Source organism: Taudactylus pleione, unplaced genomic scaffold, assembly GCF_031769625.1.
Source record: "Taudactylus pleione unplaced genomic scaffold, aTauple2 ptg000188l, whole genome shotgun sequence".
Classification (NCBI taxonomy): domain Eukaryota; kingdom Metazoa; phylum Chordata; class Amphibia; order Anura; family Myobatrachidae; genus Taudactylus; species Taudactylus pleione.
The window spans coordinates 4,515,750-4,531,263 of record NW_028284590.1 but is presented as its reverse complement, the minus strand read 5'-3'; the positions used below and the strand labels follow the sequence as shown (position 1 = coordinate 4,531,263).

The following is a 15,514-nucleotide window of genomic DNA, read 5'->3' as shown; positions in this document are numbered from 1 at the left end:
GACTTATATTCGACCACCCAGCTTCCAGCACCTCTACTAACACAGGCCAGAAGTCCCTCCCGGGAACACAAGACCCAGCTTCCCTGATAAGAGGCGCACGCAAAGCCGATATTTGTGCAGTTGAGCAAATACACTGCACAGCAATGAAAATGTTTCCGATGTGAAAATAGTTACTTCTAATTGATTTCAGCATGCAAAGAATGAATATGACATGTAAAACTCTCAGTTAGCTCTGAGTTCTGAGATATAGCCCATTTATGACGATGTAGGGGTATTCCTAGTGAAGTGGGCAGAATGGAGAGAATCTTACCAGCAATCTGCGTTCCACGCAGAGGGGGCGAGGCCTCATGACCCAATTAAATGAATCAGTTATTTGTCCCCTCCCCTATTCAAATATATGCGATTCACGGGATTACCCCCACAAGATAACTGTGGTGCACTGAGTGACAAGCATAGTGAGCGATTCCACCAAGACATTTCAGCAATGGAACAAAGATATCAGGGTAGGTGATCACTACTGTTGGACAGTGACAAGAGATGCCCCAGAAGAGGAGTACAAGCGGCAAGCAAAGAGAAAGCACCCCCATGAATAGGCCACTATATTACATAGTACTTTCCTATGCTGTGTGTTTGTTTTGTATGCTGTATGTTTGTTTCGTATGCTGTATGTTTGTTTTGTTTTGTGTTCTTATTTGTGATTGACTGAATTTAAACAACTGTTATTTATTTTCTAACAAGAAAATATCAGATTATTTTAAAATAGCTTTTCACTATGACTATATTACTAATGTACATACAGTATAGTGCAAGTAGTGTAGCTCAAAAAATAGAGCTAGTAAAAACATTCTGAAATCATTTTAGTTTTTCTTGACCTCAAGTTAGTAATGTATGACTATTTTTAGAAAGGAAACAAATTAAAAGTATTAATTTGTTGTACAGTGTTATTTGCTGATGTGCATACACAAAAAAGACTGAAAACCCCTACAGCGCATGCGCTACACTGAGGGTACGGGACCGCTGGGTCATTCCACGCCAAATCATCACAGCGTCCAACCCGACTGACTTAGATTTTCATGAAATTTGGTAGGATAATAGATGACATAAAGAAACTTTCATATGTAAAATTTTAGCCCTATAAACTGTGTTCATGCAACAGAATTGCAAACATGACAAAACATGTCACATTATTGCCTGCAAGGTCAACTAAAATGAATCATAACTTGGCTTCTAATTGTGGTAAAACTTTCATGTTGGTCTTGTTTTGATGCTAAGGGGCCATAGTTTTCATTAAAAATAGTTTCATATGTAAATATTGACTTTTACATTTCAAGGTCACATGATGTGAACTTTGACCATGAATATCTAAAAAAGTATGTTTAATTTTTTTGTACATAAAGTATGTAATACACTTAAAAACAATGGCCCTCATTCAGAGGCGGTCACAAGAAGCGATCGCTCTCTCTGAATGAGGGCGGCCGCTTCCTTTTTTTTAGAGCGGCCTCCTGGTCGCTAGCTAAGCTGTGGGTTACCACCCACAGCTTAGCGACCGACCAGGTTGATGGTCGCGATGGTGAACACCATCACGACCATCGGGAATTGCGACGAGACCCTAAGGTTGGGTCTCGACAACCGCAAGCCCCAGGGAGCTTCCTGCTCTGATCGAGCAGGAAGCTCCCCACTGACATCACTGATGATGTCAGTGCGGCCGCCCACAAGACGGCAGGCGTTCCTTAAGGAACGCCTGTTTGTGAAACCACCCCCCCCGCCCCGCCTACAAAATGGGGTGAGCTGTCAATCAACATCGACAGCCGCCCCTGTTGTAGAGAGCTCCGGAGCGAGAGAGTTTCTCTCTCGCTCCGGGGCTTGCGCACGCGCATGCGCAGGGCTAACCATTGACGCGGTTGCGAGCGCATCGGTGCTTGCGACCGGGTCTGAATGAGACCCAATATCTCTTTGGTATAAGTTACATTTTTGGCCGTGGTGGCGCATAGGGGGTGAGCCTAGGGATATTACCCGGCATTAGGATCGGAGTGGGGGGCATGACCACACGATCACATTATTTTGGTCCCGCCACCGCTACACAGTGCAGAGGTTACCAGTTGTGAAGCAGGGGACGGGGCCGTTATGACACAAGCCTCGCCTGCTTTTCCGGGGGCTGGGAGCGCCACACGATTTTCTGGAGGCTCCCATCCGTTTGTAGTTTTATCAAGAGTGTGACAAATGGAGAAGCAGTACATTAGGACCGGGCTTGCCTACCCTCCCGAGTTGGTCGGGAGCCTCCCGAATATCAGGTGCCGCTCCCGACCCCCCGAAAAGGCAGGCAAGCCTTCCGGCTGCAGCCTGCCCCCCCGACTCCTTACTAGAAACCCCCCGCAGCGGGGGGCCCGATGACACGATTTGCGCTGAATCGCGTCATTGTGGCTCCGCCCCTTGCTTCACAATGCCTTTATTTTCGGCATTGTGAGGAGGGGGTGGGGCCACGATGATGCAATCATGTGGCTCCACCCCAGGCCCCGCCCCCAACACGGACCCATTGCCTGGCCATGCCCCCCACTGTTTGCAGGCATTCAGCTCCCTCCCGGAAGGAGGCGGTCGTAGGATGCAAGCGGTCGTTCTGAAACACCCACAGCTCTAACGACCGCTAAGGGTGATGGTCGCGATGGTCAAGACCATCGCGACCATCGGGGCTAACGACGAGACCCTAAGGTAGGGTCTCGTCAACCTTAAACCCCAGGGAGCTTCCTGCTCTGTTTGAGCAGGAAGCTCCCCACTGACATCACTGATGATGTCAGTGGGGCCGCCCTCAAACGCAAGCGTTCCGACAGGAACACCTCCGTTTGGCCGGGCACGCCCCCGGCCCACCCAGCAAATGGAGCGAGCTGTCACTCAACATCGACAGCTCACCCCGTCTGCTACGAGACCCCTAACGACGGATCACCCGTCGTTAGCCGGGTCTCGTGCATGCGCATGACGGAGCCGGCTCCGTCGTGCAAATGCGCACTGGAGCAACATCGATTTTCTGTAATCCAGAAAAATATGTTGACTATTTAGGGGGCTAGATACTTTTGCAAGACACTCTATTTACAGTTATAAAACTAAAGTGGGAATTTACTAGAGGCAGTATGGTAAATGTCTGGCCTTGAACCGCCGACCCCAAAAGCTTTAAAAAAAAAAAAAAAAAAGCTTTGAGGATTTTGATATAAATACATTTCTGACCTGATTTTAAGGACCAATACCCTCACGTAAAGGCCATATCTTCTAATTATAAATTCCTAAGTGAGGACTTTGGGCCTGATTCAGAGCTGAACGCTCTGACCAGAGCGCTCGCTCTGAATCAGGGCCCTCCTACCTTTTTTTGGAGCTTCCTCATGGACGCTCGCATAGCTGTGGGTTACCACCCACAGCTATAGCGAGCGTCCATGATGATGGTCGCGATGGTCTTGACCATCGTGACCATCGGGCTTGCGACGGAGACCCTGCGGTAGGGTCTCGCTGCCGCAAGCCCTGGAGTGATTTTGGCTCTACCACTGACATCACTAGTGGGGCCGGCTTGAGACGGTAGGCGTCCCCATGGGAACGCCTCTGTCTGGCAGGCACGCCCCCGGCACGCCCACCAAAGGGGGCGTGCTGTCAATCAACATCGACAGCACGCCCCCTTTGGTGCGAGACCCGGAGCGTTGGTGAGCCCGTCGCTCGCCGGGTCTCGCACATGCGCACGACGGAGCTCCCTCCGTCGTGCGCAGTGGGGAACATCGACCCGCTTGCGAGCATCCTGCCGCTCGCGAGCGGGTCTGAATGACCCCCTTTGATCACAAATTGGTTAGTCAGGGGGGGATGCACAAATATCTGACACAAATCCCATCTCTTTCTATTAATGATTTAGTATGAGGGCTGCTGTGTTAGCGTACACTGCTGACTGCTAGTATATATAACAAGATTTTCTTAAACATGTATCATAGGACTTATTTGTACCCTCACAGACAATATAGAATGGGTTTATCTGATTCTCATATCTGCCCTAGCTCTGCCAGGGAGGAGGCCGCCCTCCTTCTGGAGACGGGTAAGGCGGGAGGCTGAGACTCAATTGGTCAACTATGTACCTTTTACCCCTGAGTGGGCCGTTTTGGGCATTTTTCCGAGGAGGCAGAGACTTACCCTGCAGTAGGAAATTATTACTTACTAATAATTTACTTACTATAAGTGCTGCTGCGATAAAGACCATCTTACAAGAGTGGATACACCCAACTCCTATTCATTTCCAACTATACAGGGAGAAACCCAATTTTATTTTCCGAATGGACCTGGTGGAAACGATGTTTTTTTTATGCCTTTTCCTTTTTTGATACATGGGAAAGCTTTATACAAAACCTTGAATACATCGACACAATCCCAGATCTCCCAATTCTTTTGGGGGATCCTCCCATTACACTGCCCGACAGGTGAGTGCCAGACACCCCCCTTTTTTAAATTTTGATTTTCACTGTATCTCCCACTAATGTTCATATCCAAACACTATATATGTGTTTGTATTTTTGAGTTATGTAAACGCCTACTCTCTGCAAAAAAACGTCACGGTAATGTCCTGGGACATATTTTTACTACATATTGTTTATCACTGTGTGTAATTCTTGGTATTATGCTTGATTTATTTGTTTATGTATTACAGATTTGCTTACGGTGTTTTTGCTTCTATAAATAAAAATATATATATTTTTTTAATATACAAAAATAAAAAGTGAGGTGGTAGTCGAGCAAAAAAGCGCAAGTAACTGTGTACCTGGACAAACAATGCTGCAAAGTAGGGGAGAAAATACATTTATTTTATTTATTTATTGCATGCAGGATAAATATCACACTTACCGACTCTCCTGGTAAAGATGCGGGAGTCTCACAATTTTTTTCGGGTAGTCCCCCGAATGCCCGTGGATGGCTCGCCTACATTCTACTAACTTCCTAGTGAAGCGAACAGGATGTGGAGACAATACCGGGAATCGCGGGCACAGGACTAAAATGACCAGAAACGCAAATTTTTCCCTACCCCTTCCCCACGGACTGCACTTTGCCACGACAGGGGCGGGACTTAATGATCCAAAGAGCCCAGCCCCAGTAGCGCATGCAGGGGGGGTGTTTCTGAGTACCCAGAAACCCCCCCTGACAGACTGGAGGGCAGGCAACATGTTCTTAAGCCCCACCCCCTGGCAGCAATTTTGCCACGATTCGCGGGTCAATATGGAGGAGGCAGAGCCAACATAACGAGATTTAATTAGATTCAAGTCATTTGGCCACGCCCCATCCCTATTGACCCGCGAATCGCAGCAATTTGCCACGAGGAGGTGGAGCTTAGGAACATGGTGCCAGCCTGCTAGATGCTGTCTCTATCAGATCTGCTGCAAGGTAATTTTTTTGTTATGTATGTGACATATATTTGTGTAAGGTATGTATGACATACAGTATGTATGTGTGGTATGTATATATGTGTGTGTATATATATATATATATATATATATATACTGTATGTGTGTATATCATATATGTATGTGTATACAAATATACATATATATATATAATATATATACGAATATATATATATATATGGACACCCCCCACCATAAAAATCCTGCATTTGCAACTGAGCCCAGCACTGAAGTTGTCAGCTGCATCTGGTTCAGAAGTGCACACAGTGTCGATATTCCCGCAGTTGGCCAATGTTGGAAGTACTGCACGCATACATGCCGACTATCTGGCTGCCCCTTCCGGGAGGGAGCAGCCAGATCGGTATTACTGGGGGGCGTGGCCAGCAAACAGGGGCGGGGCCGGCCAGGTGATAAGTTTTTCGGGCGGGGGCGGAGCCACGCGAGCACCTCATTTTGGCCCCGCCCCCGCTACACACTGCCGATATTACATATTCGCGTCACCGCCCCCCTTCGCTGCCGGGGTTATAGAAGTTATTGCGGTGGGACAGGAGGGATCCACGGCAGCCGGGAGACTTGCCTGCCATCCCGGGAGGTCGGGAGCGGCACCTGATTTTCGGGAGGCTCCCGACCAAATCGGGAGGGTAGGCAAGTATGACTGCACCGCTCATGCGCCCTGATGGTTACCGCCGGGAGACGCAAAACAAATTTGGACACAAGAGCAATGGATTTGAGTGGCCATTCCTGGGAAGTGACAGGGGGGTGATTAGGCAGATGCACCCGTGTCACTAACAGCGACTGCATCTAAAGAAATTGCACCTGCTATAGGGCTGGTGCGATGAATGGCGCTTTACGCGGCTAAACGCGGTGCATTTGGGCGCAATATGTGTGATAAGTAATGGGCGCCTGGGGCACTCTCACCCATCGGGAAGACAATTGAATATCACCTATCGGGTAGTACCATCTCCCAAAAGTAAAAGACAAAACACTTTAGTAAAAGAAAAACACTTTAGAAAAATCAATCCTATCTGTGCGGTTCAATGGAACAGAGGACCTCATTCAGAGTCGGTCGCAAGCGCTGAGCGCTTGCAACCGACTCGATGTTTTGGTCCTGCACATGCGCAGCGGCCACACTGCACGTGCGCAAGCCCCGGAGCGAGAAACTCTCTTGCTCCGGAGCTCACTACAAAAGGGGCGGCTGTCGCCCCGTTTTGTAGGCGGGGCGGGGGGGTGGTTACACAAACGGAGGCATTCCTGACGGAATGCTTGCCGTTTTATGGACGGCTACACTGACATCAGCAGTGATGTCAGTGGGGAGCATCCTGCTCGATCATAGCAGGAAGCTCCCTGGGGATTGCGGTTGCCGAGACCCAACCTTGGTCTTGACCATCGCGACCATCACCCTGGTTGGTCGCTAAGCTGTGGGTGTGGTGATTTGTCAACAGTCATCAGGTCGACATGGATGATATGTCGACATGATGAACTGTCAACAAACCGTCTCTAGTGGCCCAGTGGTCACTTACTTTCTCCCAGCTCCAGCGGCTTCTTCCAGGTCATGTGACAAGTCACTTCCGGTGCGGACCTGTGATGCACCAGCGTTCCGATAAGTATTTATCCACTTATATCTAACCCTTATCCCTCCCCCTAGTGCCTAACCCTAATCTCCCCCCACCCGGGTTACTGCTCAGTGTGAAAGGGCCCAGATTAAATAACCCGGGTTCAGCAACCCGGCATTTCCACCCGGGTAACGAGCTGGGTTGAACACGGGTACAACCTGGCTAGCTGTTCACAGCATAGGAAGAGCTGGTCGCTTGGAGATGATCTAATCTCCAAGCACCGGCTTGTCACGCGACGACAGTGACGTCATCGACCCAGCAATAAGCCGGGTCGGGTCTCCAGTCTGAAAGGCGGACTCAGCCGAGATGGATCCGGCAATGGGGTGTGAAAGGGGAATTAGTGGGCATAAGCAAAATTAAGGAGGCTGTCTAAGGTCTCACAGGATGTATTTTACAGCTTGTATTACGGAATGAAAAATCATAGCCAGCATCTGTATTTCAGCAAATAAAAGTACTTAGAGTAGTTTGTGGTACAATTAAATGTATATATTGTGTTTTAAAGTGTGTATATACTAGTATATACAAATGATTAAAATATTGGTAAAAAATAACACTTGCAACTCCCATCTGCAAGTTCAAAGAGCCATTTTCCATCTGTACAACACATCACCATTCAAGTCCATTTTAAAACCTATTTATTTTTTAGAGAAAATTACATTAAAAATAAAGTATCTTTATTTGTCTTATTTTATTATTTCAACACCTACATTATTATTCATTAGCGATGATGAACCAATAGTACTACACTATGGCCCGTATTCAATTTGAGGAGAAGAGTCGGAATTTCGCCAGGCGGAAAAGTATCGCCGTATTCAATTTGAAAGACGTTCTGCCTAGGCGGAAAGTCAATGCAATGTAATAGGCAGAAAAGTTTCGCCTATGAAAAAAAATAAATTGCAGAATTGGGGTTTTGGGGTGCAACGTTGCGGGAACCCCCGTGCAGCCTTCAGACAGTCCCCCAAAGGTAAACTGTGTCAAAAAAAAACAAAAAACACTTAAGGACTTTGAATTTGTGGGCGAAAAAAAAAGAGTTGGGGGACAAAGTTAAAAACTAGCGAACTTGACTCTGGGGGGGGTCCCCAAGTATGCCCCAAGTGTTTTTTTCATTGCAGGTTCTTGAGGAAGGTAGATTTTTCACAATTTTTTCAACTTAACTTTAGCAACTTTAAAATATGCTGACCCCCATTTTCATGTACCCCAAATTTGCTGGGATAAGTTATTTTCTGCAAAAAAACCTCCTGAATACTATTCTGCACCACTTATACAAAAACGCTATATAGCAGCTATTGAGCCCATTTAAAAACACCAAATACCTTCAGCAAGCCAAATCGGGGGTAACCATAGCTAACCCCCATGTCAGAGCATCTTTTGGGGGGGTGTCAGGCTGATTTCCCCAAATCTGACTTTACTTTCTGCCTGTTCAAGTTTGCCGGGTCCTGTTTTCGCGTACTTTCAAATTGATACGGGGATACGCGGGCGATACTTTTCCGCCTACAAAACACTGGATGTAGGCTAAATGTCCGGGAGGTGGAAAAGTATCGCGGGTGCGCTCAAATTGAATACGGCTCCATGGTGAGAATTCAATTACCAGCGATAACCCGTTTTTGCGTGAAAAGTTTTCACTTTTGGCTATCGCCCAATTCACTTGCAGGTGACGTTAACACGTGATAATTCTCCATAGGATTTGACACAAATTTTTATCACCACCCCTGAGCAGGTGAAAAGTTGGGGAAAATTCCTATTTTAAGGTAAAAATCTCGGGAGTTGGTTCAGAACCACTGACAAATTAGGCAACATTTTTTTTGTAATTAGCTTAATTTGGCCAATAGTAATGTCATTTTTGGGGTGAAAATGTTTAAAGTGAAGGAAAGTGGGTTAATTGATGTGGGACAGGTATATGGGGGTGCTGTATTAATGGGACAGGTATATGGGGGAGCTATAAGTATGATACAGGTAATTTTAAGATGCAGATGGGTGTTAGAGGTGTTTAATTAAAGTTGTTGTTTTTTAAATGGATTAAAATGTCACAAATATATACTTACAGGCATTTTATGCACCCCTAATTTAAGTAGAGCATTGTTATACAGAAAACTCTTCCTTTCTATAATTTTTTTCACTGTTTGAGAAAAATGTTTATAACAGCTATTTGACACAATTGAAGAACCTCAAATACTTTTATTACGGTCACTAATAGACTTCTATACTGTTACCCAATATTAGTTTGTCTTTTTTTGGGGTACAGGCAGATTTCTCCATTTTCACCTATACTTAACGAGAGTAAAACCAGCAAGAATTATTGGGTGAACACTCAACACCCATTTACTAATTGGATTGCACGATAAGTTAACACCCATATACAGGCGTAAAGTGAACACAGGTTTGAAGAATGCGGTCACATCTAGCAATTTTTCGTCGTATGCAGTGAACGTACATGTGCAATGTTAGGCATCCCTGAGCGATTCGGAGTTGAAGGCATCTCGCACATTTCTCTCTGTTGCTGAAATGGGTGTTCCCTGGGTGGGAACTGAGCGTGTGCACGTAAGAGACCATCTGCTGGGCATGTAGCCAGAGTTGCACCATATTCGTGCGTATGCCGGGCAAACACCTATTTCCGTTGAATCTCATGCACCTAGCACTGGGTAGGTGTATGCGCCAATAACTATGATAGCGGACAGAAATCCCAGCGACTTAGAAAATGGGCCAACATTACCAGTGATTTATATAGCGCGTGCATATTCCGCAGCACTTTACAGTGGGCCTGATTCAGCAAGGATTGCAACTGTGATTACACACGCAATAGGCCGATTGTTGCGTTCTGTGCATGCATCAAAGTGCGCGTGGTTGAAGTAGCCACTGCGATTGGGACTTCAATCGCAGGGACTACCCAGACCCATCACAGATTGATTGACAGGAACTACCATTTGTGGGAGGTGACGGGGGGGGGGGGGGGTCGGTGAAACGCAGGCGTGTGAGTTTGAACGCTGTTGCGGGGATGTCCATAAATTATCCACTGCATGGCATACACAGCTTGGGCTTTCACTGTGTGCGATGAGGTTAGCAAGTGTGTGTGTGAGGCTCCGATTGTAGTCGATGTTTTCGCAGACTTGCAAAGTATTATGGATGTGTGTAAGCTAAGGTGGGCGTCCTTATGTTATGCTGCAACGGCATAGCGATCGCATTGGATTAGTATATCATCGCAGTGAGACTGTGTGCGGAATCGCAGCCGCAATCCGTACTGAATCAATATTTGGCCAATCACATCAGTCCCTGCCCCAGTGGAGTTTACAATCTATGACCCCTACAACACACTATAGAGTTAATTTATGTCGGGAGCCAGTTAGTATACTGGTATATTTTTGGAGTGTGGGAGGAAACTGGGGTACCCAGGGGAAACCCAAGCAAGCACGGGGAATATATACAAATTCCACACAGTTAGGGCAGTGGTGGGAATCAAACACAAAACCTCAGTGCTGTGAGGTGGCAATGCTAACCATTACACCAACCATGCTGTGATAGAATCCCGCTTGCAGCCAGAATATGGCATTTTGGCAGAGAACATACAGACACCCATTTCACAACTGTTATTGCACAAAAACAATATATATATATATATATTTATATATCTCAGAATAAACAATTATTTTATGGAATCTACACTCATACTGTTCCAAGCAGGTTTGTGCATACTGGGGCTCACCCACTTTTATGGAACTATAAATTCCAGCATACCAAAGGTCCTAGCTGGGCAGAGGGTCTAGCTGACAGGGAATACTGCTGCCTACCTCTAATAATGATTTACACACATACAGCTCTCAGCCACCACTCATGACACTACTACTACTTCTACGACATGACCATGTGTCTATTGGCGCGTTCAAAACCAAACAATAAAGTTGTTTTATCACAGACTCATGCCGGGAGATGTAGTCCTCCAAGCAATGCCTGCGCTATAGTTACCCATGGAATGCCGAACGATGTCGCGCTGGGAATGACGGTTAGTGTCGTCGTGCAAGGCATGCCGGGAGTTGTAGTCACACAATGTGCAGAGCATTTACTTGAGACTGGAGAAGGGACATTTTAAAACGTGTTTGTGACTGAAGGAAGACAACAAGTGAGTACATACAGTACATAGAGTGATGGAGCCGGCTCGCTGGGGGGAGGCGCAGCCGGGCTGGGGTGGCTTAGCCAGGCTGATAGACCACAAGTCCCCTGGGCTACAGTCCCTGCATAGGAGACCACAAGTCCCCTGGGCTACAGTCCCTGCATAGGAGGCACGAGTGGTGGGATACTGATAGATGATATCTCTCTCTTTCTATCACACACACGGGGTGAGGAGACTGGGGGTGGCAGGGGGAGCACATGGCATGATACAGACAGCATGTATGAGTAAGAGACTGTGGGGGTCTGACAGAGAGCATGGATGGACAACAGACTGTCAGGGAGTCAATGCAACCCCATATGTCAGATGATCTCTGTCCCAGGGTGACCCTAGGGTGGGTGGCTGCAAGCAGCTGCTATTGGTGTGCCTGCATAGGCTTTGTTATACTTCCTACTCCCCAATCAGCATGCGGCGTGCATAGGCGTCAGCGTCAGTTCCCCATGTCTAGCTCCATAGCTTATTTTCGTTTTTTCCCGCTCTTCCTGGGTGTCAGCGCATGCCCGGCGCTGCTGGAGTCTGCCGACATTATGCCATAGACACTCAGTGGCCTTTGCCATCTTGTATCATTTTTAATATGTTATTTAAAAAATTAATATGTTATATGCACAGCAAAGGGGAAACATACTTCACATATTTTGATATGACTATACTCAACCAGACAGTTATGGTGCATTCAGGAAACTGGTCAGATCTCTGTTGAGGGGCATGAAGCAGAAGATTAAAATAACGGGTATGAATGTGACACGATTGGCATTAAATGAATATTGCTCTTTGCACAGGATTTAATGCGGTGATGGCTTCAGACTGTGAAAGGAATGGCAATCTAGAACCTCCAGAGGAGGAGGAGGAGAAGGAACATCAGTCACCGATTGAAGAACCTCAGTCTCCTCCTGAAGACCAGCCGCCTCCAGCCGAGGACAACCAGCAATGGAAGTGTCTACTCTTTTACCTCTGCTTTTATGGATTTATGAACCAGCTGCGCCCAGGAGAAAGCTTTATAACGCCGTTCCTATTGAGCCCCGAAAGGAACTTTACAAAAGAACAGGTAGAGTATTCAATAGACTGGTGTTTCTCAAACCCAGTCCTCATGGAACCCTAACAGTGCTGGTTGTCCAGTTCATCTAGCTGGAGCACAGGTGTGTTAATTGACGAATACACTAGATCTACATGTGGCACTAATAATTTGTGAGCATACCTAGAAAACACGCACTGTTAGGGTTTCCTTGATGTCCCAGTTTGAGAAACGCTGCAATGGTCAAACTTGCTCCAGGTTGTTTGATTCATAAATATGCAATCAAGCTTTCTATGATCCTATGTGACCTGTCTCTTTTTCTTGTCTATTATTATTACTTAGTAACAATAATAATTTGTTTATAAGGCGACATAAGTGTTCTATAGCGCCGAACAAGGGAACAGGAGGTTTCTGCAGATTAAGCTGCTATCTGTTTTCCTTTATCCCAGGAATCATACTGTGGTCTTTTAGTTCATTTGTTCAGTTTATTCTAGCTAAATGCCAAGAAAGCAAACATTTTGACACAGTTTCAGCAGATTGCGTTAACACCTAAATTGTTTATAACCTCAGCGCATAATGCAAGTTCTCTAAGGGGCTCATTATAAAAAGAACCTTTCAAGTCCTTTGACCGGCAAGTTAACTAGTAACAAGCGGATTTAAAGAGTTTCACTTCTACTGTACTCCACAATACAGAACAGTCCTTAGCTGACTTCTGTAATTAAAATGGTTATTGGTGTGTTATGATTTACTTGTTGAGGAATGTTGTAAGCAGCACCTGCTGGGTAAGCATATGAGCTATAACCTTTGTTCATTTCTTAACACCAGACCTGAGTCATCTAGCTGATGGCTTGTGAGTCTAAGGGGTTTATGTGCGAAGCAACCTGGCACTTCTGATTGAGTTTGTGGCCAATATTTAAAAGGGAAATGATTGTACTAGCAAGACACAGTTCGTAAAAGCATCACCCCCTTTTTAATATCGGACATAAACACGATCAGAAGCAGCGGCTTTTACAACCCCATACTTTTGTAAATAAACCCCTAAGACACGCGGGCAGCTATTTCTTCAAGAGAAACCATAGGTGCAAGATGTGTCCTCATCAGTTTTATAAAATGTGAAATATAGACCCATATTCAATTAGTTTCGCACCCGCGATACTTTTTCGCATTCCGCACTTTTCGCCGACTTCTTGTGTTTTAGCCGCAGAAACTCTGTGCACGCCCCTGCTATTCGCCATATTAATTTCCAAAGGACGCGAAAAACACGTCCCAGTGAAACTCTAACAGGCGAAAAATGTTGGCAGAAATGGGGAAATCAGCCTGACATCCCCCCGAAAGATGCACTAACATTGGGGATCAATCTAGATGTCACCAATTAGCCCTACTGGAGCTATTTGGGATACTTAAGTGCTGTCAAATGCTCCAAAATAGCAGCTTTGCAGAAGTGGTGAAGAATAGCATTAAGCATTTTTTTTGGAGAAAATAAGTAGTCCTGTCAAATTTGGGGTACTTGAAAATGGGTGCAAGCATAGTTAAAAATCGCTAAAGTCAAGTTTCAAGTGCTGCAAAAAACGCACCTTCAGCAAACACCTCCCCCCATACTATCAGACCCCCCAAAAGTCTATTTAGCAAGTTTTCGCTTTTGTACCCCCACTTTGTAGTTTTTCGCCCCCATTTTCAAAGTGCTTTTTGGGGTGTTCCTCTTTTATTTTTTTTTTTTTTTGCATTTTGTTTGACGCAATTATCCTTTGGGGGTCTGTCCAAAGGGTGCAGAGTGGTTTCCGCACCTTTGCACCCCAAAACCGCAATTCTGCACTTTTTCCACTTTTTTCTGCAACGTTTGGGTACATTGTATTGACTTCCGCACCGGCGAAAAGTCGCAAGAATTGAATACGGCGGAAACCTTCCGCCTGGCAAAATGGTGATACTTTACCGCGGATTCTGACTTTTCGTCTGGATTTGAATACGGGCCTTAGTTGTAGACTATTATTATCAGTGCTGTATATTACTTCCCTACAATAAACTTTGGGTGTCAAAGCAAAAATAACAAACAGCTTGGAGATGTTCTGCAGCTTTGAATGCAGAAATGTAGAAGAAAAAACATCCCCTGACTGCTAAAAGTGTTGACAGCAGAGGCCGTACAAATCATACTGTTGTTTTTTGCTTAATAAGTGCTATTGTTAATAAGCTAATGCAGCACTTTTTATATTGAAATAGTTCCCAGTTGATAGCAGCTCTTACAGTGCAGGAAAGGGAGTGCCTGTGTGTACTACGTACATGTCCTGAGGTGCTGTGTGCTGGGTTTTGCATTAAGAGGAGCTGTCACCTGTCACTCATGAGTTAATACATAGTTCACATAGCGCCTAATACCTCATTTGAGTACTAAAAAAAAAAAAAAAGAATAAGGAAATCTCTCGCTCTGCTTGAGTTGGGCAGAAATCTGATTATTTGCAGCCAAGAGCTCGGATTAAATAAAACCGTTAAATCCACAACCTCATTTGCTTGATCACAAGAGTTCAGTTGCCTTCCCTGTTTGCCCTATTGTACTCTCCATTCTTGCGTATGATTCCAGATGTCTCTAAACTTAAGGAGAAGCTCATTAGTCACATTCTGAGTGCAGCTCACAGTTTGGTCTCGGCACAGAGCTCTCTCCACTTTTCGGCGGTCATCGACAAAGCTTGTATGTCACATGGAGTGCATAGGCCTAACTATCATTGTGCACTCGTGTGCCAGAATAACTGAGACAGTCACCTCCAATCCCAGTACATGCAACTAGACCCCCGCATTAAATGGTATCTTTCGCAATTGAAATACTATATTCTGGCAGGTAACTCTGCAATCCGTTGTCACATAATTCAGTGGAGATGGCAGCGTATCGTGATTTAAGTGACTTTGATAGTAGGTGCCAGGGAGATGGGTCACACTATCTCTAAAATCAACAGTAAATTTGGATTTTCAAGTCCAACGATTTCAAGAGTGTACTGCGCCTACACAACATCAGGGATGACATCCAGCGTGAAACACTTATGAGGCCGTTGAAAGTCTCTGGACGATCGTGTACAGCATTGTCTGGCACACTGTGCAACATTGAAATGACGTGCGACATTGCCAGAAATAACAGAAAAAAATTCATGCTGGGGCAACAAGAGGCCTCAGCGTTCGAACAGTGCAACATTCCCTTTTTTTTTATGGGGTACAGGAGCAGACAGCCCACTTGGGTCTCATTGTTGACCTCACAGCACAAGGCTCTACACATCGCCTGGGCTAGTGAACACCACCACTGGGCACAAGATCACTGGAAACTCATAGCCTGGTCCGA

At 45.7% G+C, this 15,514-nt stretch overlaps 1 protein-coding gene across 3 annotated transcripts in view; it reads left to right on the top strand.

Annotated features, from left to right (window-relative positions):
• Positions 1-10,889: 10,889 nt before the first annotated feature.
• The window catches only part of SLC19A1 (solute carrier family 19 member 1), a 42,196-nt gene continuing 37,571 nt past the window's right edge, over positions 10,890-15,514 (top strand). Inside the window, exons 1-2 of one of the 3 annotated variants that reach the window (XM_088476371.1) lie at positions 10,890-11,138; positions 11,966-12,231. In XM_088476371.1, the coding sequence (XP_088332497.1) occupies positions 11,980-12,231 (252 nt within the window). In that variant the 5' untranslated portion in view covers positions 10,890-11,138; positions 11,966-11,979. Of the gene's footprint in view, positions 11,139-11,194; positions 11,356-11,965; positions 12,232-15,514 lie in introns of those variants that run through there. The other 2 variants (XM_088476373.1, XM_088476372.1) reach the window with 2 other exon arrangements.